At 40.8% G+C, this 27,720-nt stretch overlaps 1 protein-coding gene across 16 annotated transcripts in view; it reads left to right on the forward strand.

Annotated features, from left to right (window-relative positions):
- raraa (retinoic acid receptor, alpha a) overlaps positions 1 to 27,720 on the forward strand; it is a 594,392-nt gene that overhangs the window by 360,309 nt on the left and 206,363 nt on the right. For 12 of the 16 annotated variants that reach the window (XM_068013476.1, XM_068013481.1, XM_068013477.1 and 9 more), the window contains one exon: positions 20,518 to 21,093. The exons of 2 other annotated variants lie outside the window; for them this stretch is intronic. In XM_068013476.1, coding sequence (XP_067869577.1) covers positions 20,919 to 21,093 — 175 coding nt within the window. In that variant the 5' untranslated portion in view covers positions 20,518 to 20,918. Of the gene's footprint in view, positions 1 to 18,198; positions 18,358 to 20,517; positions 21,094 to 27,720 lie in introns of all 16 variants that reach the window. 2 more of the 16 variants (XM_068013478.1, XM_068013484.1) reach the window with 1 other exon arrangement.

Here is a 27,720-nt window from a genome sequence, read left to right on the forward strand (position 1 = left end):
AGACTGCACTGTGTTAACTGATCCCATATGGGTATCATTTGACTCAAGTGCCAGGGTTCATCATCTGATCACCCAGCAATTCTTTCCACAAAGTGCATATGTGTGGACATCGGGGTGAGGATGGAACATGGTGGTGCCTTCCATGGTTGAATAAGTTGCTGGCACTCCAAGTTTTGGCTGACATAAAGAATACCCGTTGGGAAAAATAATAGATGGTATCTTAGGTGAGAGTGCTACCACTGAGCTCTGACTCAGAAAATTGTGGATTGAAGCCCCACAGCATAATCTAGGCTGGCAGTTCAGTGCACTGTCAGAGGTGCCATCTTTGGTTGAGGCGTTAAACTGAGGCACTGTCTGCCCTCTCAGGTGGACGTAAAAGTGCTCATGGTGCTATTCAAAGAAGATCAGGCATTGAAGTGATATATCAGTAAAATCCAAATATTTCTGCAGCATTGTTGCACAGTGGCAATTGAAGAAGCAGTTGGCAAGATAAAAGTCTCTGGGCATGGTTGAATTAAGTGCAATTTTACTACAACCCCTCCTGAGCTTGATTTGATTCCTTTTTTAAATTGAGACCAGGCTGAAACTGTAATGAAAGTATTAATTCAGCCAGTCAACCAACATGATTGAATGATCCCATAACGAGGATGAATACGGAAAGATGTCCGGTTTTAGTGGGTTATCTAAGTGCACTTTACACAGCATGACCTGTGTGACTGGTTCAAAGTTTATTCTACTCTTTCTGACAAAAAGAGTAGTCACTTTCTCATGAAAAGGTGAGTCCTGCTGTACCTGAGGAAAAGTTGACTAAAAATGTTTTTGAATCATGTGTCATTTGGATGCCCAAACCTCATTGCACCTAGATTTCCGGAATTGTACTTTGACTGCAGTAAATGCCCTCATGTTAGGATGGCGTCTTTTGCCCAGTCTAGAAATAGACCTGAACGGGGCATTTAAAAACAGCTGATTGTCTAATTGTTCAATCATGCATGTATGTGCAAAACTAAAGCCAGTTATCTGCAAAAAGGCTTCCTTGAGCATGCTTTTTTCTTCAGGAAGCAATTGAAAGCTAGACTGTCTGACTCAAAAGCGAACAAGTAGTCACCCATCCTCATCATCGGCCTCTGTCTTAAGACATTTGTGCTAATGAGCCCAATTATAATTTTACATGATGAAGAAACAGAACCCTTTCTATGATTCTAATCCCTTCTCCCATAGAAAATGCTACAACAGTAGTTGATCTGTATGTCTGTGGTACACTGGTCCTATTAAAAGACCAGACCATAATGGACTGTTCGCAGCTTCTCCTTTCCTCTGAATTATTGCCTGCTTTTGGTTTTAATATTTGTATTTTCAGACAGTCTAGCTTTCAATTGCTTCCTTTTCTCAGGACAGGAGCTTGATTGAGGATAGCTTGTTGGTGCGGTACTAGAATGAGAACCACAGGAAGGAGTATACAATACAAACTTCACCTTACCAACCTTAAAAATAAAAAGTTGTTAGAGAAAGGCCAGAAGAGAACAGAATGTGAAAACCTTTTGAGGATGAAGCAAATCGAGATAATGGAGTTTATATGAACTCAAGTCTTCATGTGAATTTCTGAGTATTCCTGTTTCTTTCATGATGTTGTGCGCTTCCCTCTAGTTTGCTTATGTCTTCACTCTATGTAATATTCCATGCTGTATAGGACCATATTTCTCTCACTGCACTCCCTTGACTTCTCCCTTCCCCCTCCCCCACTGTGTCGATCTATCATCAATGGAGGTTTTTCTTCTGCTTATTCAAATAGCATGATTGAATCACATCCATTGCTCTTCAAGTATTGCTGACAATGAAATTGTTTTCCTGGTTGCCAACTTCTTATTGAGACAGAAATGTTCAACAGTCTACACAGGCAGACGTCAGGGGAGGCTTATTCAGCAAATATTTTGAGTGACAATTTACTGTGTGGTTTTGTATATCGCTTTTCACTTGCGCTCTTTTTCAATTAAAAATGTACAAACTAAATGACTGTTCAATTGTTTTGTGTTAAGGAACGTGAATACTGTGAAGTCAATGTAGTTAATAGAATGCGGAACTATACAGCCAGAACAATGGGTTACAATTTGGAGAATGCCACACAAATATCGGGGCCAATATTTTTGAACACCTCTGCTCTAGGTGGATGAGCTGATATGGGACAAATGTCCTCCCTCATCTGTATTTGTCTTGTGAAACTTGCAATGAAATTTAGGGAATGATGAGTTCAATTTAAATTTTTTAAGACCCAGCACTAATCTCTGCTTGTGCTTCCTTCTGATGGCCAAGAACTTTTAATGGTTTCAGTTCTGTTCTGATTGTGGAGTCTCTACTTAGGAGTGGTTAAACTCGCCCATTTTCTCGTTTCAGGATGTTGAACTGGATTACCTCACAAAGCATGTGCACTGACGCCCTGCATTATTATTATACACTTGTGGAGACACACAGTCAAAAACTGAACTAACTTGTAGTAATGCTGCAATTGGATCCATGAGACACTAGAAAATTTGTTGGGAGATAGAGGGCCAGTGCAGATTTTCAAGGATGTAGATGTTGGAACGATGAGGATGTGGACCATGCTGTTTTGAATGAAATGTAGCCCATGAGGGCAGAGGCTGGCAAAGAAGGTGTGAAGTTGAGCCGTAGGTGGATAATGGTGTTGGTTGTGATTTCAGCAGTGGGGAAGGGAAAGGGCAAAAGTGCGTGATCATTAAAGAAATAGTCTTTGGGTATTGGATGACATCGAGAAAGAATAGAATATTTTGCGCCTTTTATTATTTTGTTGTTGGTTTTGTGTTCTCTGCCAGATGAACATATGCAGAGATTAAACAATAACAAACTTTACAAAATTTACTTGTTAGGCAAGTGTTTCATGCCAATCATAACACTTTTATCGCTCCACTTTGAATCATGTAGTCATAGGAGCCTTTCATTTTGAACCACTTGTATATGTGTATGCTCATTCGTACGGACTACGACATCTGAGAAGACTATCCTGGCTATTTATTACTATGCATGTAATGCATTCCTATCTTGTATGTGATTCCTGTCTGTGCATTACTATGTAAAATAGCAAATGCCAGCCTGTTTTATACCCCGCCTGAGTTTCTTTTTCAAAAGGAAATCGGACAGGCTGTAAAATGAGCTGCTGACCCACCATCTCCCATTTTGTGCTCACTTTCAGGACCTGTTTTGCACCAGTGTTTCATAGATTGTTTGCATTGAACCAAAAAAATGGATTTAACTGGTGAGGGAAAAATTAACCTGATCCTGCCTTCACTATTCTGAAGTTTTGTTTGTTTTACAGCACAGATTTACTTGGTTTTGCTGATGTCACTCTGAGATTTTTTTTCTCCCAACATTTTCCTCCCTTGCACTGAGTTGTGGTTGGCAAGTATGCGATGCATCAGAAATTCCCTCGACATTTATGATTACAATAAACAAATGTGGCCACAAAACAAATATATTCAAGCCAGATATGAGCAATGAAACTTGTTAAAGTATTTTATGAAAAACAAGAAGAATCACTGGGGAGTAAGTAGCAGAGGTTAAGGCACTGCTCTCATTAACACTGCGCATGTTGTAAAAGCTGCCCTCCATTATGGGAATGCTTCCCCAGGCACAGTTTAAAAGAAAATATATAGCTCATTAATATTTAATCCAAGTCTCCTGGCCAATTTTCTTTCCATACAACATAATGGGAAATTTTATTTTTAATGCCAGTCCTTTTTCTAATGCCAGTTTTCTTGTTCCACAAACCCCCCCACCCCAACCTCTCTTTTTTTTGACGGCATTAATTCTTTGCTTTTATAACTCCTTACTGGCGCAAGGTTCCACTGGTCTTGGGTATGTTCTTTTTCTTCACCCAAGCGACCATTATTGATTGCGATAGTTAAGCTAGTGAGTGTTGGCAGGCCATTGAGTCACAGGGGATGGGGGGTTGGGGCATTACAGTAAGTCCAATCCACTCTTTACCTGATATCACACGTGTGCACTTTAAGCAAGAACCAATCAATCAGAAGCGAGAATCACGGTCAGTATACCCCTCTTAACCTCGAGAAGCTATGGCCAATTGTGTCCGCCCTGCACTAACTGAGCGAGATCCACTAAGTTCCGACAGGCCAGGAATTGAAGCTGGGCCCTTCTTGATCTTGCCTTTCCTTAGTGAATCATGAGGGGAGCCAAGTAAGATCCAAGTTTTTAAAAATTTAAACTAAACCTCCATACTGTTTCAACCTGACAGATTTTTTTAATGCCTGTCTTTAAATCTGAACAATTTCAGGAATTTCTATTTAATGGTCATTGATCAGCCCATTTTAATCTTCATAGGAAAGACATTTTTTATAAAATTATATATAATGGGATCTGTTTAATGCAGCAGGGATCAAGAATCACTCAGGTTTATCAGTCCCCATTGTTATTAAACTGATCCAGCATGGCGCCACATTGTTCACAACATTTATCCTGGATAGAGGCCCCTCAGGTAATGATACCAATGTACAGTATGTAGTAGAACTGGAATTAGAATGGAGCAGTTTTCCTTCGCATACCTCGTGAGCAGCTACTACTTGAGATGCTGTACAAAATTTTGATTGGGTTTTTTATACTTTGGAAGTGAATTGGACTAGAACATTAAAATTTGATCGAATGCCAGGTGAATCCCAGTACCTGCACTGCTCTGAGCAAGTGCACGGCAAGAAAAGACAGCATGTGTGGCACTGAATTTAACTCTTTTGAGGGGTAAGTTTGAGTTTGTAAAATACATGTTTTCTTTCACATGACTTTGGTATGTTGGAGCATTGGAACTGCATTGAAGTCTGCATTTAAGTGGTGGAAGTAAGCTTGATGTCTGAAATTCCCCAAACTCCCAATTCAAATGTAACATTATGTTTACGGCACAGAAATAGGCCATTCAGTCCAAAAGGTCCATGCTGATGTTTATGCTCCACAGAAAGCACAAACCCTAAAACTTGGAAAGAAACAGCATGCAGAACACAGGTGGAGCATCGGGGGCTGAGTAATTCCAGACTGTATTTCCCCCTATCTCTGTAACTTCCTCAAGCCCTACAATCTTCCGAGATCTCTGCACTTTTTCAATTTTAGCCTCTTGTGCATTGCCAATTTTCATTGCTACACCATCATTGGTGGCTGTACCTTCAGCTGCCTATGCCCTAAGCTCTGGAATTCCCTCTGTAAACATCTCCGCCTCGCTATCTCTCTCTTCTCCTTTAAGGCATTTCTTAAAACCTGCCACTTTGACCAAGCTTTTCGTCACTTGTCCTAATACCTTCTTTTGTGACTCATGACAAATCTTATTTGTCATGTTCCAGTGAAGTGCCTTACTGTATTAAAGGTGCTATATGAATGCAAATAGTTGTTAGTTGCACCTCCTGACAGATTGGCAGAAAGGTGCTTGCCAAGCAATTCCTTGGACTGTTTTCTGGCACAGAGGCCTAAGCAGAAGAATGGGGAATAAAATATAAGATATCTTACAAATTCATGTTGTTTTACAAGTTATATCCTACTTAGAATGTATGAATAGACTGTGGGAGCCTGCTACCACAGGGAGTAGTTGAGACGATTAGCATAGATGCATTTAAGGGGAAGTTAGATAAGCACAGGGGAGAGAAAGGAATAGAAGGATATGTTGATGGGGTTTGACAAAGACGGGTGAGAGGAGGCTTGTATGGAGCATAAACACTGCATAGACCTGTTGGGCCAATTGGCCTGCTTCTGTGCCATAATTATTTTGTAGTATTTGTATCTCATGGTGATTGAAGGATAAATATTGGCCAGGATACTGGGGATAACTCCCCTGCTCTTTTTCGAAAATGGTGGTAGTGTTTGTAGCAAGGCATAGAAATATATTTAATTTCATACAAATATAACCCAACATTGTGATAGCAGGGAAACCAACCGGAGAGATTCAGAGAATGACTTGAATGTCACTATACGGTAGCACTCTGTCTTCTGAGTCAGAAGGTTATGGATTCAAGGACTTCACAAAAATCAAAGCTGACAGTCCAGTGAAGTATTGAGGAAGTGCTGCACTGTCAGAGGTGCCCATCTTTTAGATGAGACGTGAAACTGAGGCCCTGTCTTCCCTCTCAGGTGGGCATAAAATATATCATGCCACTGTTTCGAAGAAGAGCAGGGGAGTTATCCCCAGTGTCCTGGCCAATATTTATCCTTCAATCAACATTAAAAAAATCAAATTATCGGGTCATTATCACATTGTTTGTGGAAGCTTGCTGTGCACAAGTTAGATACTGCATTTCCTACATTACAACAGTGACTACACTTAGAAGTACTTCGTTGGCTGTAAAGCACTTGGGACATCCTGTGCTATATAAATGTAAGTCTTATATTTTTCTCTGATAGGAAGATCAACCCCAAGAAGTCACCACCAACTGGAGTCTTCTGGTGAAACAGGGTTATAGGGAAGGGTTAATTGGATCAAGGCATACAGATATAGTTCAGTTTCCATTTTAAAACCATGCATTTTGTTTTTATTTTTTAGTTAGCACTTCGATTTTATATAATTGTTTCTAATTAAATAGCAAAACTTATGGCAATCTGGAAAGCAGAGACGTGGTGTTGGTTGTAACATGGGAGTCGCCCTACAATGTAGGCTAAGGAGCTACGAGATGCAAAACTGGCAGTGCAGAACCACCTCTGACAGGGGGATGTAATTGCAGTGTAACAAGTCTACTGAGGCAGTTGCCATTATAAATGTGCGAATAGGAATATATAATGGAAAATAAGTTACAAGAAATATGTACAGTTGTAATAATTTTAATATATTAATAGATGTAGATAGACAAGCAGATAAGTGAGAAAATAATACAGAAAAAAATACAAGGGACTGAATCGGAGTGCTGTAGAAGAACGGTGTTTGAGAAAAGCCAAACATGCTCCTGTTGCTTCTATAAGAAACCTTAGCTGAAAATGTAACATTTGATTGCCTGATAAGTCCAAACTTATTTAATTGAACAAAGTAATCCAGTTCCAGTAATGAGCTAAAATAATGGATGGAGCTGGCATGCCTCTGGTGCTGCCACTTGCAGAGTAAGGGTCATTGTGGGGGGTCTGTAATGGACATTGTAATTATTGGTCATGTGTTGCTATGGGAGCACTAAAAGGAAGTCTTCTGAGTGATACTCTGCTTTCGTACCTTGTTGGAACCATTATGAAGTCAATAAATGGTTTATGTATACATTTGCCAACAGGAAGTTATTGCCTCCAATAGACTCCTGAATAATAGAGCCTTTAATTGGTGGTATTCTTGGGTTATACCTAATGTATTGGATTTTGGTGGACGTATGCAGCTGCAGGGTTAAAGGTCATGCTTGAATTGTTAACATTTCAGTGAGAATCCAGATTTTATTTTAGAAATTACAGTAAGGAGCTGAAGGACATGCCAATAGCTATTTAGTTTCAAAAGGTTAAGAATTTTTCTTTTATGAAAGGAGTCTATAGTTAGGCTTGTCTCTTGCCTAGGCAGTCTGTGCCATTCATCTTCTCCATTACTTTGCGCTGCTTGTCACATCTCATTCCCTTTGTTGTTGTAACAGATGGGTTTGATGAATCTCTTCCTCCACTCAAGAAGGTCACATTTGATTACGGGTTCAGAATTAACCCCTTTAATCAACAGAAACATGAGGATATTGATTTATTTTTAAAAAAAGATAATTCAGAAAATCTAATAGTTCGTTGCCTGGCATGTGTTTTTATGTTACTTTCCCTCTTTGTTTTTCAGTAGAAATGCAAGGAATTCTGTGGTAGTTAAACTCTTTTAGTACAGCAATAATACATAATGTGTGTGTTTAAAATATAATAATGGACATCTTAATATGTTCATCAAACTAAACACACTCAGCAATAGTTAATTTGTAAAATACTGCTTTTCAAGCTTGGGCTATGTCTGGAGATACGAAGTACTGGTGGCTACAGATCTGTTACTGGTGGTAGGTGTGTTGGGAGCAATTTGAGGTGATGAATTAAGGCAATCACACAAGAACCATGTTGGCACAACATTAAGGGATTTTGGCTTAAGTGTACTTTTTTCTATACAGCAGTGACGACACTGATCTAAGATTTTAAAAAAAAATGCATTTAACCCAAATTCAAAACCCAACAAAGAGAAATTTTGTTTTCCTGGTTGGGAAAGCAGGAGAGGGAAAGCTTGTGTTAAGAATGAAAATGTATACTGGAGATGGAGAGTTCATAGATCCCTTTCAAATCAGACCATACAATTCTTCAAACTATGATGTAAAATCTATGAGGACTGATACAGTGGTACTGCATTGTTCTCTGTAGCCATCCCTTTTATTTGTTTTTTTTTTCCTTGGTGTCCATACATCCTGGTAATGGATGTAATTAGAAACTCCTATCTCAGTCAGTTTAACAGCAATATTTATTTCAATATGAGCCCTTATCATCTCCTGTGTGCTGTGGGACATTTCTGGCTTATGGCTTTGATGTATATGAGAGCTTGTTGTGACAGGTAGTAGCCGAGTTACGCTTGTCTGGCTGTGAGATTTACCTATTCAATGTCAAAAAACATTTTCACAAAAAAAAATTTTTTAATTTGAAAACTCTCCCAATCTGCAGGCCTCCATGGATAAAGAACACAAGGGAAGCTGTTTTACAGCCTGTCTAAATGAGAAATGACCAATGATTGAATATTCTTGTAAATAGCAGTCTCGATGCCTGAACTGCTTTTATCATGGTGCACAGTAGTCAGATTTGAAATATTTTCTCGGCTGAAGCAAATGAAAGTTTTTAAATCCTTCTCTTGTTGCAGTAAGTAAATGCCCTAGCCCATTAAAATATAACTCCTGAGCTGTTTGAATGGGTCTGCTCCAGATGGGAAAAGCATTATCAAGGGTACCAGAGTAATATGCTGTACACTATGTTGGAAAGCTCCTTGAAATTTGCATGAGGGGTAAACATATTTCAGAGTATAGTTTTGTATGGAATGGATTGTTGGCAGTATAATCAGGAAATGTTCTGTGTGGTAATTTAATACAATTATATATCATCCTCGTCTTCGGTGAAGTGCCATTACCTGTGGAAATGTACCACTGCAGGAATTAACTGGTCTTCGCCAAGGTGCCAATTTGCGTGTTGAAATTGACACTTTCACCAGGGAGAAGAAAAATCATCCAAGCTTCCTGCTTGTTATTCAGTGACCCCTGCTGGAAAGTATGTTGAAGGAGGATGTTTGCTGTCTTGGTTCACTCATGAAGAATGGCTACTTCAATGAGGTACAAAAGGCACCTAGTCCTATGGAAATGTACCCTAGCTGGAGCTAACACCCCCAGGAGAGGAGGACAAAAGATATCTTTAAATAATGTGCAAGCCACAGTACACCTGTGTGGTAGTTTCTCCAGAAGCAACTCTTTACAGTATAGGAGTAAAGTGAAACAGTTTTTGCAATACCACATTCTGTGACTGAAATTCTTGACTTTTTGTGGTCTGTCGAGAAATATTTATCCTGATATAAAAATGCTCCTTAGTGTTCACCATTCCATATGGGTTACTGGTGATGATTGTTGTAACTGTGTGAAATATCTTGACTGGCTGGTTAGTGTCTATATCCTGGTACAATTTTAGAGACCTTCTGTTTGGCAATATTCCTGTTTATTTTCCCTTCTCCTTTCCTCAAAGCCCTGGCCAGTACTCAACTTTGATTAGGTAGGTGCAGACACTCAATAACTCACTCCAAAAGATATCAAAGCCTAGCCCAGTCCTGTCTTCGATTGGTACCCATACGCGTGCACTTTCCAGTGGGGCTGTAGTTGGCAATCAAGAGTGGAAACCTTAGATGAGGCTCCTAGTGGGGGTACCCTATCCCCTCTGCTGTGTTAACCTCAGGATGAGTACCCCTCCCAACTTAACATTTTGCAAAAGCATCCATAGCTTTCTGGTGAGCAGGACATCCTTCAAGGCAACTGTACTTTACTAATTCTCCAATTTTCCCCAGTTCTGCTTTCACTCTGATTTGGTGACTGTTCTGATCCCACGCTGAGCTGTGACCTTCTGGGATTCACCCTTCTCAGGGCTCTTAAATGCCTCTGGTTTTGTTTCATGCTACTTTTCTCCCCTTCTGCCCTTGTTGCAGTGGGATGAGAGCAATAAAGGCAAGAAGACAAGGATTAGGAGAGCAAGATTTTGTTGCTTGGGATGTAAGATCCATAATGGGATGAACAGCCTGCTGATGCTCACACCCTGGGCTCATGCATGAAGAATGTCCATTTAGATACGGTATTGGAGGTCTGCCAGCAGCTGTGCAACCATGGTCAAGCATTGGTACCTTTGTGAAAATTGGATTAAAAAATACACTCTGTGCACTAAGTGAAGTTTTAACATTTTAATATAGTGCATGTTTGTTGATCACAGAAGATGGTTATTAATGTGGATATTTTGTAGCATATTTGAATCCTCTAACAATTTGACTCCCACACTAAAGACATTCTGGAGCACGTGACTGAAGAGATTTATTTTGCAGTAATTCTTGTGACGGTTCAGATTAAAAACATGCATCCTGTGAGAGCAGGAGAAGTAAGGGAACAGAGCAAAGGTAAGAAGATGGAGCAGAGACGAAAACCCACAGAAATATGACAGGATAGAGAGAAAAAAGCAGGTAAAGAAAGAAAATGGAAGAGCTAAATAAGGAAAATAGGAAAAGTAACAATATATGTAGAGAAATTCTGCAGTCTGTGGTCTTTCTATGAAAATTTGAATGTGCTTCCTGATTTGTGGACATGCAGAAGAATTACAGGGTTAGTGTGATCTTAAGAATATTGTGTGTGTGTTTGTGTACGCATTGAGGAGGACTGCTTGAAATCAGATGAACAAAAAGAACAACTGTTTATATTTTAGGCTTGCTGTCTGGAGCCTGGCCTTCAAGCTGCTCATCAAGTACTGCATTTTTAGAGGAGGATTTCCTGAATCCTGGACTCAGTGCTGTTTTCCTGGATTACTCTACTTAATTAAAAATGTTTCAATCTGTCGCCTGCTTAGTTTGTGTTTTCCAATTGGAAATGATAGCGACCTTAGCCAGTCAGCAGTGTACAGTATCGAGCTTTCCCTGCCTGTGTGTGGCTATACTTTCCTTGTCTTCCAGGGCAGTGAGGTAACAGTCTTATGTGATTAAACCATATTATTAATAATCTGTGAAGCCTAAATGGTGATCTGACCTCTGCGATATCCAACTGTTCCAAGGCCAGTAATTTAACCAGCAACAGTCAGATGGCTGCACATCAGGTCATTTTTCTACTGAGGAAACTTTGCAGCTATTTGCCAACAAGAACTGCTGAACTGTTAAATAAAATCATGGAAAGCATTAAAGAGTGTTGCCCTGGGAAAGATCAGAGATGATGACAAAGTAAAAGCATAGAGCATGGAGCTTTTGAAGAAAGGCCATGTTTGTTAATAGCAGTGACATAGCTTGTTTGAGCAAATGGTTGTTACCACAATCATTGTGGTTTGGGCCTGAGCATTGCCAGGCCAGCGAAGACTGTAATACCCTCTCAATTGATGTCATTGCTATATAGCTGGTCTGGGATCAGACCAATACAGTACTCAGAAATAATGCAGCTGTGCAATCTGGTGGCCATGCAGTATTTTTTTTCTACTTCCTAATTCTAACAATTTTCTCCCCACCCCATAGGCACTATTTGCCTTCTGGCACCTTGCTCCAAGTAGGTCAACGCTCACTGTGTGCGAGCCTGGATAGTCAGCAAGATTTTGGAGCATAGGGAACACCACAATTGAACACAATCGTGTCCTGATCCAATGTCACTCCATTGTTACTGGCAAGGAATAAGGACCCCGGTTGATTTCCTCTCCCCATCCCAACAACACTGAAGGTGCTGTCCTAATTGAGATCAGTTAACTTATCACAGATCAGAACCTGAATCTGGGTCTGCCTGGCTCAGTGCTACACTGGGCGGTTCCTTTATCCATTAGGCTATATGGCGAGTGTGGCTGTTTTAACTGTACTGTCAGACCTAATCTAAGCTCTAAAATAATGGAAGATGAAGAAAATATTTTCATTGAAGTACCTCTCATGACAAGCCCAGTTTCATATATTGTTAAATACATAAATATTAAAGATCAACTTTCTTCTACTTAAATGTGCAATTCCATGGAGCAGCATGTCAATGTATGATGTACTGTGACAGACGTTCCTATTGCTGCATGGTGTTTGTGTTAATTGTTCAAAATTCGCTAGATTCTGGAAAGGTTCCATTAGACTGGAAAATAGCAAATTTAACCCCTCTATTCAAGAAAGGGGGGAGGCAGAAACAGGTAACTATAGACCAGTTAGCTTGACTTCTATCATGGGGAAGATGTTAGAATCGATCATTAAGGAGGCTATAGCGGGACACTTCATAAAAGTCAAGGTAATCGGGAATAGTCAGCATGGCTTTGTGAAGGGGAAATCATGTTAAGCCAATTTGTTGGAGTTCTTTGAAGGAGTAACATGTGCTGTGGATAAAGGAGAGCCCGTTGACGTATTGTACTTGAATTTCCAGAAGGCATTTGACAAGGCACCACATAAAAGGTTATTGCGCAAAGTAGGAGCTCATGGGTAACATATTAGCATGGATAGAAGATTGGCTAGTTGGTAGAAAACAGAGCATGCATAAATGGGACCTTTTCTGATTAGCAGACACACTTTGATGAGAGGAGCGATGGTATGGTAGCTAAATTTGCAGATGATGTATAGATAGGTAGGAAAGTATGTCATGAAGAGGACATAAGGAGCTTACAGACTGATATAGATAGGTTGAGCGAGTGAGTAAAAATCTGGCGGATGGAGTATAATGTGGGAAAATGTGAATTTGTTCACTTTGGCAGAAAGAATAAAAAAGCAGAGTATTACTTAAACGGAGAATGACTGCAGAATTCCAAAATGCCGCGGGATCTAGGTGTTCTAGTGCACGAGTCACAAAACGTCAGTGTGCAGGTACAGCAAGTAATAAAGAAGGATAATGGAATGCTATCCTTTATTACAAGAGGATTTGAAAATAAAAGTAAGGATGTTACGCTTCAGTTATACAGGGCATTGGTGAGACCACATCTCGAATACTATGTGCAGTTTTGGTCTTATTTAAGGAAGAATACGTTTGAGGCGGTTCAGAGAGGGTTTACTAGATTGATATCTGGAATGAGCAAGTTGCCTTATGAGGAAAGGTTGGACAGACTGGGCTTGTTTTCACTGGAGTTTAGATGAGTGAGGGGAGACTTGATTGGAGTATATAAGATCCTGAACGGTCTTGACAAGGTGGATGTGGAAAAGATGTTTCCTTTTGAGGGGAAGTCCAGAACTCGGGGGCACTGTTTTAAAATTAGGGGTCAACCTTTTAGGACAGAAATGAGGCGAATTTTTTTCTCTGAGGGTTGTGCGACTTTCTGCCTCAGAAGGTGGTGGAGGCAGGGTCATTGAATAATTTTGAGGCGGGGATAGATAGATTCTTGTTAGGCAAGGGAATCAAAAACTATCGGGGGTAAATGGGGGTGTGGAATTCGAGACGCAAACAGATCAGCCATGATCTTATTGAATGGAGGAGCAGGTTAGAGGGGCCAAATGGCCTACTTCTGCTCCTAATTCATCGGTACATATTCATATGTTATTGTGTATTGGATTCCATAGAGAAAAGCCAAGTCGGGAGGATTGCACAGTAGTAATGGAATCAGACAGATTTTCTATCCGCCAGTGCAATCTTTCCCACCTGATCTTTGCCCTCCATGCTCTGCATCCAAGTGATTCAAAGTGTCCAGGCACAATAACAGAAATTTGTCCACTGTGTTTGGGACTGAAATACTGTATTGCAGATACTTGACAACTTATGTTTAAGTGGAATTTAGTTTGGTGCTTTAGGTATCATTTCCAAAGTTTGCACGCTGTTGCTGCTCTCAACCATACTCTCTAATATTTGGATGACATTATTAAACCAGAGCAGATAAAGGGCACATCATTGTCCTTTCAACGGGTTTATATTCAGTGGTCAGTGAGGCATGTTCCTATTGACTATCACTGTGCCTTTTTCATCCCCATAGTGGAGTCCGATGTAATCTACATCAGTGTGGGCTGCGAAAGAGCTTCGGTACTCTAAACAAGCCAGCAACAGTTAAAACTGATGATACAGCACATTCCCACTGCAAATGATAGGATAGCAGAAAAAAGATTCTCAGTGAGTGCTTCTACTGCCGGTATGGGAATTGTGCAACGTGAGGAGCTTGTATTATTGTTTAAAAATAACAATGTATTTGGTAACTTGCCAAAAATAAAGATTATTTTCAGGACAGGAACGAAAATAAAGAACTTTGCATACTTTGTGACTATGTTTACACATCAGCAACATGATTTGAAAATGAACAAGGTTTACATTCCTAATTTGAAAATTGCGAACGCTGCCAATTTTAGTTACACAGTACAGAACGATTATGTTGAAAACAGTAACGTGTCACCTAACAACCTGGCTATTATTTCATGCAAGCAGCATTATATCAGAAATCCTGATGCTGAGAATGGATTGAATTTTTAAGAGTCTTGCATGTTTGTGACTAAAACGTTCTCTCAAACGGATGTGAGGCTTTTTAAATTACATGCAGTTATCTGCATTACTTCAATCAGTACTGATTGATTTTCATTTCACTTTTTTGTTTATCCTCTGGGTGAGCATTTCTCTCATTCCCTTTCTTGTTTCTCTTACCACACCTATGCATCCATGGCTAGACAGGCAGTGCACAACAACAGCTTGCATTAATGTAAATTCTTCAGTGTAGAAAAATGTCCGAAGGTGCTTCACAGGAAAAAGTAGTCACTGAACCAAAGGAGGCGAGATTCGGAGGGGTGACCAAAACCTTGGTCAGAGAGATATATTTTGAGGAGGAGATGGAGAAGCAGAGGAATTTCGGGAGGGATTTTGAGACAGTGGAACCTAGGAAGAATTGTGAGCTTAATAGTTGTTCCACCGTTCTGAAGCAGTGCATTAGTGCCCAAGAGTTTTGAGTTTTGGAATTAGAAACAGTGGTTAGCACCGCAGCCTCACAGCTCCAGCGACCCGGGTTCGATTCTGGTTACTGCCTGTGCGGAGTTTGCAAGTTCTCCCTGTGTCTGCGTGGGTTTTCGCCGGGTGCTCCGGTTTCCTCCCACAGCCAAAGACCTGCAGGTTGATAGGTAAATTGGCCATTATAAATTGCCCCTAGTATAGGTAGATGGTAAGGGAAGGTGGGGGTGTGGTAAGGATGTGGGGTAAATGTAGGATTAGAATAAATGGGTGGTTGATGGTCGGCACAGACTCGGTGGGCCGAAGGGCCTGTTTCAGTGCTGTATCAATAAATAAAAATAAAATAAAATTGCGGCTCATTGCCTCATGCACCCTGTCTGTTGGTCAACTGAAATCACGATATGGTAATGGACTCACCGGGGGTGGGGATGGATCCATTTTAACTTTTGGCGATAGCATTAAACAGGTATTATTGGATTTATTTATTTAATTATTATTTATTTAGAGATACAGCACTGAAACAGACCCTTCGGCCCACCGAGTCTGTGCCGACCAACAACCACCCATTTATACTAATCCTATATTAACCCCATATTCTCTACCACATCCCCACCATTCTCCTACCACCTACCTACACTAGGGGCAATATACAATGGCCAATTTACCTATCAACCTGCAAGTCTTTGGCTGTGGGAGGAAACCGGAGCACCCAGCGGAAACCCATGCAGACACAGGGAGAACTTGTTTTCTTGAGCAGTATGTTGAGGAACTGACTAGAGAACAGGCTATTTTAGACCTAGTATAATGTAATGGGAAAGGGTTGATTAATAATCTTGTTGTAAAAGAACCTTGGGGTGCACCATTCCTAATTCTGCTTTTTGTTGACTTCAATGCAAAGGAAAATCAAGAGAGGTGTATAGTGGGCAGCCAACCGGATATCACTCTTTACAATACTAAAATAACCCTTTGATTCTGAGTATTTCACTTGTTTCCTGGGAAGCAACATCAAGCTACAAATAGGCGAGAGTATGCAGCTGACATTTACTCAGTCTCCCCATGACCAAAATAACAGGCTGGAGCTGGGAAATTTTTTTTTAGCAGTTTTCATCACACTCACTTTTCTTCCTTTCCCTCCTGCTGGTGCTGAATTCTGCTGGGATACAGTTTTAATGGCACTGGCTCCAATTCAGAATTTTGTTCAAATGACCGGTGTTTATCTGAGCCTAGACAGATTGGTGGCTGGCTATTTGACCTTGGGGTTCATCACAGCTGAGCCCGAACCCCTCCCATTCTCCACGTTTGTCCTTTCTATGATTAGCCACTGAATAGCAATCAAAAGTGAAAACATGGCTCTTTTTTTCCCCTCTTCCTAGTCAATTATACTGAGGTCCACTGTGGAGAATCATTGAAGACCAAAGGGGTACAGCAATTTAGCTAAGCTTGTGAATCAGTATCATTTTCCAATTTTTAGTTACATCATACCATGATTAATTAAACCAAATGTTTGCAGTAATGAAACTCAAAAAGGGGATAATACATTGAAAGTTTGGAGGTAAAATAGCATTTGTGCAGATGAGTTTACGAGGCTTATTCTGGAGTGAATTGATGTGGGTTAAGTATGGGAATGAATTTGCTTTATAAATTCTCCTGGAGTATGGACCACCAATATGGTCCAGAATTGTAAATACTCACTTCCAAGCATGGGATTTATACCAGATTGATTCTGAAATTCGTGGTCAGGTGTAAAGTGTTTCTGGATTTAGGATTTTGTATTTGTTATGATTTAACAGAATAATTGTAGAAACTTATATTTCTAGCCTTTTACCTTGTATTTCTGCTTCAAACCCCTTCTCTCTTGGTTTCTATTGAGCTGTAGAGTGGAAATTTGCATCAGTCCACAAGAAATAGTTAATGTAAATCTTGTAGATTTGAGACCGAAGTGCAACAGTGTACTGGTGGCAGGTAATTTAGCACCTCCTGATATGCAAACTGACAAGACTGCCTTCACTGTACACTCCAGGGAATTATCTTCAGAGTGGATCAGCTTGACTCAAACTGAATGTGATAGTGCATGGTGCACAGGAACCTGTCTGTGGTCCTACTGCATGCAGTTCTGTCGTGAATTCCTAATCCATTTGAATATGGGTCTCCCACTTAGACTTCAAATTCACTTGCTAAAGCATTCGCAGCAATGTGGAGAGATGGATTTAACTCTTCGGATTTAGAAGCATGAACAACTTGTGTTATAGTGTGCCTTTAATGTAGCAAAATGTCCCATGGTGCTTCATAGGAGCTTTACCAAATAAAATTTGACATCTAGCCACATTGAGTTATTAAGACAGATGACTAAAAGCTTGGTCAAAGAGGTAAGTTTTAAGGAGCATCTTAAAGGAGGAGAGAGAAGTGGAGAGGTTGAGGGAGGGAATTTCAGAGTTTAGGACCTAGGCAGCTGAAGGCATGGCCGCCAATGGTGAAACGATTAAAATAGGGGATGCACAAGAGATCAAAGTTGGAGGAGCGCAGAGGTCTCGGAGGATTGTAGGGCTAAAGGAGGTGGGGAGGGGTGAGGCTATGGAGGGATTTGAAATCCAGGTTGATAACTTTAAAATTGAGGCGTTGACAGATTGGGAGCCAATGTAGGTCAGTGAGCATGGGGTGATGCATGAATGAGCCTTGGTACAAGTAAAGATATGGGGCAGCAGAATTCTTTGAGTTCAAGGTTATGGAGGGTGGAAGATGGGAGGCCGGCCAGGAGACCATTGATATAGTCAAGCCTAGAGGTAACAAAGGCGTGGATGAGGGTTTCAGCAACAAAAAGGTGAACAGATGCAAAAAGCATATTATTGAATTGAGAATGCTTTGCTGGAATCCAAACAAACCTGAAAGGCAAAACTAAACTTCATTGAAATGGCTGGCTGCTTCCAGTCTTCTCTGCTTTGTTTATATCAGAAAATTGACATATCCTTCTGATCCAAACGTAGAGAAATCTGCTTGTGGTGACAAATTGCTATGCAACTTCATGACGTTTTCTAAAATGTGCATGTCAAAATGTATTAGGGTTATTTCTGCTTCTCCCTTTGTTCTGTATTACCTCTTTTTTCCTATGAACTGAACAGTTATAGTTCATATACCTTTTTTGTGGTTGTATTTGCAGACAATGACCCAGATTTTGTTGTGGTAATGATGGCAAAACCGTCAGTGTTTGCCATCGTTACTCCACTGAAACTGACAGTAATGTTGGGAGTGGAAATCCAGGAGTTGCTGTCAGTGAGTCAACACTTCTTCATAGGGTGCGCTGTAGAGGTTCCCACAGGTCGGTTCAAAAAAATAATTTTTATCTTTATTTTAGCTTCTAGCTTAATCCAATCATAGTCATTTATTTCACTCTCTGAAAATGTAAATTAAAAGTGAAGGGATTCAGTGGTTTTAACTTCCTGGTTTGCTGTGCATGAATTCTTCAATGTGATTGGCTCCTTACATGCTTGCCGGCATCACTGCTGCTGCACACTAAGACATCCCGTTGACTTGATGCCAGATTTAACCTGCCATAGGGAAAGGGGAAAGTCCTGCCACAGAGATCGCTAATCTTTGTGGGCAGCTTTCTTCAAGATCAGCGAGCACCCTTGCTTTGCCACTGACTGCAAAATCCGAGCCAATGCAGTAACATTGTTGAAAGGTCCAAGTTCGAATGTAACCCCACCGGATGCAGGCAGCAGTGTTAGATTTGAGCAGTTTGATGCTTTTTATTTCAAAACTTCAGCTTGCTGTTGGTGATTGTAATAAGTTGCAAAGGTTTATTTGCCAGCATGTCTCTCATTAACATGAAAGAAACAATGTTAGAATGACATTGAGGCTGTTCATGAGATAGTGGTCGGATTCCTTATTTCAGACTCCTGTGATTGTAAGTTGAGCCCCAATGGAGGCTGTTGCCCCTGTGTCAGGAACAGAATGCCTTGTGTTTGTTTTGAATCCTAGAGCTCTCTGCTGTTAACCTGAATGGAAAAAAGCCTGAGACATACTAAAAGCTTTTGTGAAATTTATTGTTGTATAAATCATGTATATATTTCCACTATTGGAAGGGAAGGAAGGACAGCCAGTACTAAAGGGCAGACATTTCCACACACTAGAGCAGCCATGGTTAAGAGATTTAATAGAGGTGTTTACAATTATGGGGAGTTTGTTAAAGTAAATGATGAGAAACTATTTCCCCAGTAGGAAGGATGGTTACCAGGGGTCACAGATTTAAGGTAATTGGCAAAAGAGTCAGAGGTGAGATGAGGAGACAGTTTTTCACACCGTGAGTTACTATGATCTGGAATGCTCCCTGAAAGGGTGGTGAAAGCAGAATAATTAGTAACTTTCAAAAAGGAATTGGATAAATACTTGAAGGGGAGAAAATTGCAGGGCTGTGGGGAAAGAGCAGGGGAATGGGACTAATTGGATTGCTCTTTCAAAGAGCCAACACAGGCACAATGGGCCAAATGACGGCCTCCTGTGCTGTATGATTTCATGGTTCTATGATTCCTCAGTATTGCTGTTTGACTGCCTGACAAGGGGAGGCTGCCTTGGGTTGACTTTAGCTGAGTACCCATCAATGCTGCTAGAGCAGTCTTGGCTAGACTTTGCCACAGATTCTGTCAATGCCGGTCAGTGTTGGGTGGGAGAGAGAGTCAGTTTCTGAATTTCAGACCTCTCTGAAGGTCCCATTAATTGGGTGTGCGAGCAGCTAATGGAAGAGGAACTCCTGCAGCATGGAAATGTTGGGTTGCTGTGCTGCAGGCACTTGGCCAAGTTTCTGCAGCCAGCAAAACAGATTTAAGCTCACAACTTCATCACTAGACTTATGAGGTTGCACTAAATGAGTGGGTTGGTAATCTGTTTATCTTCTAAAGAGACTTCTTTGAGCAAAGAGAAGTACAGTGCTTTTTGCAATTGAAAAATGATAGAGATTTTGACCAGGTTGTATAACTTGTTTGTCATCGTCAGGTACTGTATTGCTTTTGGAAACAAAAATGGCCAATATTTATTCCGTACGCCTAGAAATGCTGATACCACTGCTTTGGGGTTCTTCTCAGCAGGGTGGGGTGTGACAGTGGGTTGAGAGGGAGGGGAAGGGAGGGAAGTTAGTAGAAATTCATATCAAACTCCATTATTTTTTAAGAAGCCCCTTTCAATTATTGCATATTTTAATTTGCACATGCCAGATCTGGTGTGTTTTTAAATCAGATGTTTCAGGACAAGAGCAATTATTTTAAACACTGTAATACAGCTCTTTAAAAAGCCCACACACATACAAGAGCTGACTTTTATCCTCCTTCCCACCCCACCAACATTCCCCCTCCTCCTCGTTTTCTGGGGAGGGCCCAGATGATTCTGTCTGCCTTTTCTACTGTAAGATTCAATTTTAAAGCTGTGGTTATTTATTGTTTCTCAACAAGTTTTCCTCTACTCTTACAATTATGTTCTTTTCCAGTGTAAGCACACCCAGTCTGGCCCAGATTTAGAGGAGAAGAACGCCTACTCAAGGAGTCTCTGAGGACGTGAAGAGCATTTTCCCACAAGAGTTCAGCTGCAATGTACGTTAGGATAGTACTTGGATAGATTCATATGGAACCAATGATTGACTATCAGGCTTGCCATCCATAAGAAATACAGACTTCCTTTTTAATTTTTCTATTGGGAGAACTGGTTTTATATAATTTTTTTGTATGAACACCTCTAGTTTCTGAAATCAATTCTGCACACAAGGCTATCATTGCCTTTGGTTTCTCTTGACATTTCTCCTATTTGATATGCACTGATCAGCTTCGCAGTGCACATGTGAAGACCATCCTGTACACGTCTTGCTTCACCCTGTACACGTCTTGCTTCACCATGTCAACCAACAGCAGTTCGTGCACACCGCCAGGTAATGGACATGTAAACGGTTACCCAGTGCCCCATTACCCATTCTTCTTCCCACCAGTCCTCGGGGGCCTTTCACCACCATCCATAAATGGATTGCAACATCAGCTTCCAGTCAGTGGCTACAGTACCCCCTCACCTGCAAGTAAGTAACACGCCATCATTTATGTTTCAGATCTGTGTGTTAATGGTAAATAGTTTGGGTGTGTTTAAAAAGTATACCTGAGGTTTTCATTGCCTGGAATGTGACTGCGGAGGTTTTGACTTGACATAATGCCTCATAATGCGACATACATGGCTGTACTTCCCATCCTTGGGGAATCACCAAGTTGTTATTTTACAATTTGCATTATATTTGAAACAGTTTAATGATGTATTTGGCTTGGGGATGCAACATTAGAGACAGAAGGACAATACAGGTTTCTGAAACTCTTGGGCAAGTTGGTGAACTGGTTCCAAATTAAGTCATTGAAACTGCTGTTAGGTTGGTCTTGTGTTGGTGCTGCTAGCTACCAAATCACAAGTCTTGTGCAGCCAGTGGTAACTTGCTGGCTGACAGGAACTTTATTTTGGGATTTTTGCTGGCTGGGAGACCCATATCTTGGGAACTATTGACATGAACACAGTACAAAATCAGTATGAACGCCACTTTTTGTAGTTTCCAGTGTCTGAATGGGTTTGCCTTTAGCCATTCAGTAATTAGTATCAGCAACTTTGCTTACTTTTATGCCTAACATAGACTAGCATATTTCAGTACGTTAACCAGATTTAACACATATACAACTGGAATCATTGGCAAAAACCACAAGGGCAGTGAAATCTTTAATGGAAGAAGGGAGGACTTTTCTAAATAACAATGAAGTTCTTCACTTCTGCTGCAGATGTTTGACCTGAGTTTGTGGGGTTAAAACCTGTAGCCAGGATCCACTGACAGACCAGAATAGTTTCTAATGAGCTCTGTTCTGTGTTCATTTCAATGGGAAATTGAGTGTGCTCTGTTTGTTTGTTTATGTTAAGATATTTCATCAGCCCCATAGGTAGCACAGTGAGACTGCACTGTTCTCGTTTGCATTGGGGCCCTGGGAGAAGCAGGGAAACTAGAGGCCTTCATTCAGTTGCATTTATAGAATAGAACCACTGAAAGAAGCTGTGCTCTAATAACCTAGGCTGGCTCTGGTGTTGAATTATGTTCAGGAAGGCCTTACCACAGTAGTAAAGATAAAACTGCACTGGTGACACTCAGCTTATATATGCGCAGAAAGCTCCCAAAGGCAGCATTTGTACTGTTGCCCCAGATGTAACAGGGAAAAGCATTTCCTCCATGTGGGGCTTAGCAGCTCTGGAAGCAATAATGTTTACCTTGCAGTGTTGCTGTCAAAGTCGAGACTGCCAATACTGGCAGTACTAAATGTAATTATTAGAGGAATATTAGACAAGACAAGGGAGTTACCCCCTGCCGTTTGAAATTAATGCCTTGCGACCTCTTGTCAACTAGGACAAAGAAGCAGAACTCCTATTTAATCCTTATTATGCAGATACTATGTCAGATTAGCACTAATTGTGAATTTTGTGAAGCTTTTTCAGAGTGCAGCTTTTATTCTTGATCTTTTATTGAACAGTAGCTATAGCATTTGATGAAGATTGCATAGCTCGGTTTAAACTGAAAAGATATGAAGATTTGAATACAAATATCAATATAAAAATGTAGGTAAGATTGTCGGGAGTGCAGCTTGTTTCAAACTGTAAATTTGTGCTGGTAAAAAGGTTACCTTCTTATTGAAGCACTTATCACTGAATTGTGCTGCCTTTAAGAGCAGTGGAAATCTGAAACTCTTAACACATCTCCTCATCCCACCCCCACCAATAGTTAGGTTAGTTGAAATTTTCAGAATTTGAGATTGATTGTTTTTTGTTAGGTCAGGGTATTAAGGAATACAGAAGGTAAATGGAATTAAGATACAGATCAGCCTTGATCTAATTGAATGTTTAGTTTAGTTTAGTTTAGAGATACAGCACTGAAACAGGCCCTTCGGCCCACCGAGTCTGTGCCAACCATCAACCACCCATTTATACTAATCCTACACTAATTCCATATTCCTACCACATCCCCACCTGTCCCTATATTTCCCTTACACCTACCTATACTAGGGGCAATTTATAATGGCCAATTAACCTATCAACCAGCAAGTCTTTGGCATGTGGGAGGAAACCGGAGCACCCGGAGGAAACCCACGCAGACACAGGGAGAACTTGCAAACTCCACACAGGCAGTACCCAGAATTGAACCCGGGTCGCTGGAGCTGTGAGGGTGCGGTGCTAACCACTGCGCTACTGTGCGAATGGTGGAATAGGCTCAAGAGTCTGAATGGCCTACTGCTGTTCCTATGTAATAGGAGTTTTGAAGTTCCCAAGGAGGGCGATGAATAACATAGGTGCAGTACTGTGGGTATCGCCATATGGACGACATGCAGAAAGCATATTGGGATGGAGAGATCCCATTGCTGCTGTTCCATATTGCTCTTTCTCCATGTGCATAACTCCATACCTCAATAAACACCTCAGTCTGGTTGTTAATTCAGTATGGGTTAAAATCTCCAGGCATAGAGATGTATTCTTTTCAGTGTCAGTGGATCGGATAACCTCCATGCTGTTTCCTAGGCAGACCTGTTTTATTTTTTAAATTACATATTGCAGTAGTTTAAAAGGTTTGTCCAGTGCCCCCTATATTTACCTTTTTAGTCAAGATAACATCCTTTTGAGGGGTCCTTTTTTTTTATCACCGCTTCTTCCTGCCATTAAATGTCAATTAAAATGCTCTATTTGCAGATCTTCAAGGCAGGCGCTGTAAAGTTTAGAAAAAAAAGCCCAATGATCAATCTGAACATGGTACAATCTTGCTGACACCAACATTGGGATGAAAGGGGATCAGTTAGCTAAATGTGCTATCTTCCTAACACATTCGTGCCATTTAAATGGATGAACCTAGTATTCCATGGAAAAGTCCAGTAATGCCACCATTAAAGCAATAAATGTCAAAACTAAAGCTGTCTGGGACAGTTCAGGGAAGGATTAATCCGTGGAGGACCACAATTTTTCTCTCTTTCGCCCTCCCTTTTCCTGATCATGGCTACTTATATTGGCGTACAGTTCCACAAGTACTTAACCTCCTCTCAACTCATTAAGATTCTTTCAATTTGAAATTTAAAAATGAAAAACACATTCAATCATGGGGAGCATTACAATCAAACATAATCCTGTTCCTACTTGATGTCCACTATCACTTTTGATGATCTGAAGAGGAAACCGTGCTCATTGTTTCCCACTCTTCAATAGTCCAGAGAAGCCACGAGTTAACTCTGCTCAGGATAAGGATCAAGCCTGGACCCCCCAGGTCTGCGAGGCTCAGTATTAAGCCTCACAGTGTGTTTACCTGCGGAGCCATTAGTAGGTTGCAACCATCGCCAAAATAGAAATTTAATATCTTCGCTGAAACTGTGGCCACCTACTGGTGCTGTATGTCTTACCCCCCTGCATTCAATGAATGACGAACATGTGAAACAGCAACAGTTCAGTGAAGCATTTGAAAAATGCTATTTGATTAAAGGATTACAAACAATCTAGGCATAATTGCACATTGAGCCAGAACATGGTACCACATTAAGGGGGGGGGTGCAGTTTTTTTTAATAACACTAGAGCGCCTAATCTGATATAAAAGCATTTTGAAGCATTCATTCTAAATCCAATTTTCTTTTTAATTGATAAACCTTGTGCTGTTATCCCTGCTATTCTATTAGATATACAGCGTCACGTCTTGACTAAAAGAAAGCAAGTTGTCTCCCAGAACTTTAATGTTCAGTTTGCTGTGGTATTGCTTTGTAATATGACAAGCAGCTTACTGTAAAATGAGACACCTCCAGGGTCCCACTTGTTCTCCTCAATGCTGATGAAAATTAAAGGTACCATTAAGAGCTACAGAATGCCTGTCGGCTCAGGTTGCAGAGCTAACACAATTACATTAATGTCTATCCCAGTGCTGCAGTGATTCCTTAAAGGTCAAGGGACAATGTTTCCTTCTTCTTTCCTGGTGTCGTGCCCTTCATAGTTCCCTGTGTTTAAGAGCCTTATTGTTTTCCCATCTTGGAATGTGGACTGATGATTCTTTAAGGTCCTGCTAATTTTATATTTCTGTCAAGTCTTTACACTGGTAGATTTGCTTAAAAAAAATTCAACCAGCAGTTGTGACACTAATAATCTTTCAGTTACCTCATGCCTATCACTGGTGTAGATTTGACAGATTTGCACTCCTATCCAATCAATTAATGGACAGAAAATCCTGCAGTGCTGCTGATCTCTGTATTAGGAGGCCAGCGTCCTAAAATTTACCTTTGTGAGTCTTATCTCTTTAAGGATTTGCACTTCTGTGCCTCTTATGCTTCTTCCCACCCACCCACCCACCACCCAGTTTCTTTCCCAATTTTTGGCCTCCTCTCTCGAAGATTCTGATTCGCATAGTGATAAGGAACAGGAAATCTGCCTGTCATTACGCAACTGACTGTCACCGCTACACATACTGCAGTCACCCTCATGCTGCTATTTTGTGTCTGTCTTCCACCTAAGAAAAATAAATTGTTGGAAAGTGCTGCTGAATAGTCCTGCTTTTGAATTTGAAAATTTTCAAAATAAAATCCAGCAATATATATGAGCGTACAAAATTCCTCAGTTTTCTTTCTTGGTTCCTCTGATCCCTCTGGGGCCACACACAGCCCTGTAGGGATCTTTCTTCCAGTGCTGCCACAACACTTCTCCAAATTGACTGCTAGGAGACATATGACAGTGCTCCAAGGACATGATCCCCTCAATTTATTTTCCCTCCCTGCTGCAGGAAACACCTGAGTTCCATTTTCATGTGGGAATGTGGTAACAACGGGGGATTGAACTTGCCTTCCACCACTTGTGTGACACAGCACATTGGTCGGTCAGATTCCCTGTTGTTCTAATTGTACTGTTATGACAGTATGAAAGATCATTATACTGCTTTGCATTACAAACAACTAAATCACAAAAAGAAACTCCTCCTAAAAGCTAGTCAGTAAAGATATTTCTGGATGACTCACTTTTTAAAAATAGAGTGGTCTGTTCCAAACCAAGGTGGGGAATAACCAAATCCTGAGTATCTGTTGTTTTGTATTTAAGAACAGGCCCAGGTAAAAATTGCCTTATACTGTTAGATAGCTGTTATTGCTGAAATCAGCAAGCTTCATCAATAATTGATCCTAATAGAAATTTACTGAGGGAAATTTTCACCAAATATTTTAAGCGATATAAGAGCCTCTGAGGTGGCAAAGAAAGAGTCTTAAGCTACAGTGCCGGTTTAGCCCACATTTAGCACAAGACAGCAACTTGGTAGAGGATTTGAAGCACGTGCTAGGCCGAAGGATCATTAAGGGGCTGATTGCAAATTTGATTTCCTGCTAGCCCTCATTACTGAGGCTACATGGCATTTTGGTGGATAGTACTTGAACTAACACCCTCTCCTAAGAGTGGCCAATTGAACAGGAGTTAAAAGAAGTCATTGCTGAAGATTTTGAGTGCTGAGGAAAGGCATACTCAGCTTTCACTGTGCACTTGCTGCTGGAGGTTTGAAGCGGACTTTTGAAACATGATGGGAGACTTTCTGGACAGCTTGTCAAGAGTTCATCAGTGCTCTATCAAAGTTTATTCTGGAAATTTTCTGGGCACTTCTAAAAAGAGTAAGTGCTGTACTACTCTACCTTATTGGACACATTATAGGAATCATGAGAAAGGAATGCTTGGTCATGGGCATCTTGCTAGGGGTCCCCCTTGGTCTGCAGGGGGAATGGGAGGAGGACAGGAGACCAGGCAGAACAGCACCAGCTGCTGTAGGAGTGAAGGACAGGAGAGTGTGGCGGAATCCTTCCCCATCTTCTTTCCACACCTGAGTAAGGACATCCCTCCTCCTCTGGATCTCCTCCACCAGGACCTCCAGTTCCATGTCTGAGAACCTATGCACCCTCTCCCTCCATCCCAGAACCATCCTGAAAAATATCGTCGCGCGTTAGCCAGCTCATTCCATACCTTCAGTGGAAGAAGGTGTATGGAGCCCACATATACTGCTCTATGAAAATTGCTTCTAATCAGCACTTGAGTGCTAAACCTACAGGTGTCTATTTTAGCACCTCCAGGCAAGTTCAAATGATGGTAATGAGCAATTAAAGCACAAAATTGCATGCTAAAGCTTTCAAACAGGCATGCCTTATTAGCACTGCGCCTACTTAGCACCTGTTTTCACCGTTTCACCCACTGTCTTTATGTTACTGATTAGTCCTAGAACTGATCCATGGGGATGAAGTGGAGGAATCTATAAAATACAGAAATAAAATCTATTACTCAAAAGTTAGACATCTCACTCAGGTATTCCAGGTATTCCCACTGACAGTCTATACTATAACTGAGCAAACAGTTGTTCATAAGTCAAATAGCTTGCTAAGAGCATAAATATAAGAGTTATTTTTACATATTTGCAGCCTGACAAAAAGCTGCGCCCAGTAGGGATATATCAGGAACTCAGTCCCACTCCCCTCCTGTGATCTTACCTCTATTAAAATTATGGCCAGAAATTATAGGTGGAGCATATCCGAATTCCTGATGTTTGCTCCTGCTAAAATAGCTTTGTGCCAGGATCACAAATTCATAAAATGATTCCTCTGATCCCATTATTTTTAAAAAAGCAATAGGAGCAAGGAGCAATTT

Source organism: Heterodontus francisci, chromosome 33 (genome assembly GCF_036365525.1).
Source record: "Heterodontus francisci isolate sHetFra1 chromosome 33, sHetFra1.hap1, whole genome shotgun sequence".
NCBI lineage: Eukaryota > Metazoa > Chordata > Chondrichthyes > Heterodontiformes > Heterodontidae > Heterodontus > Heterodontus francisci.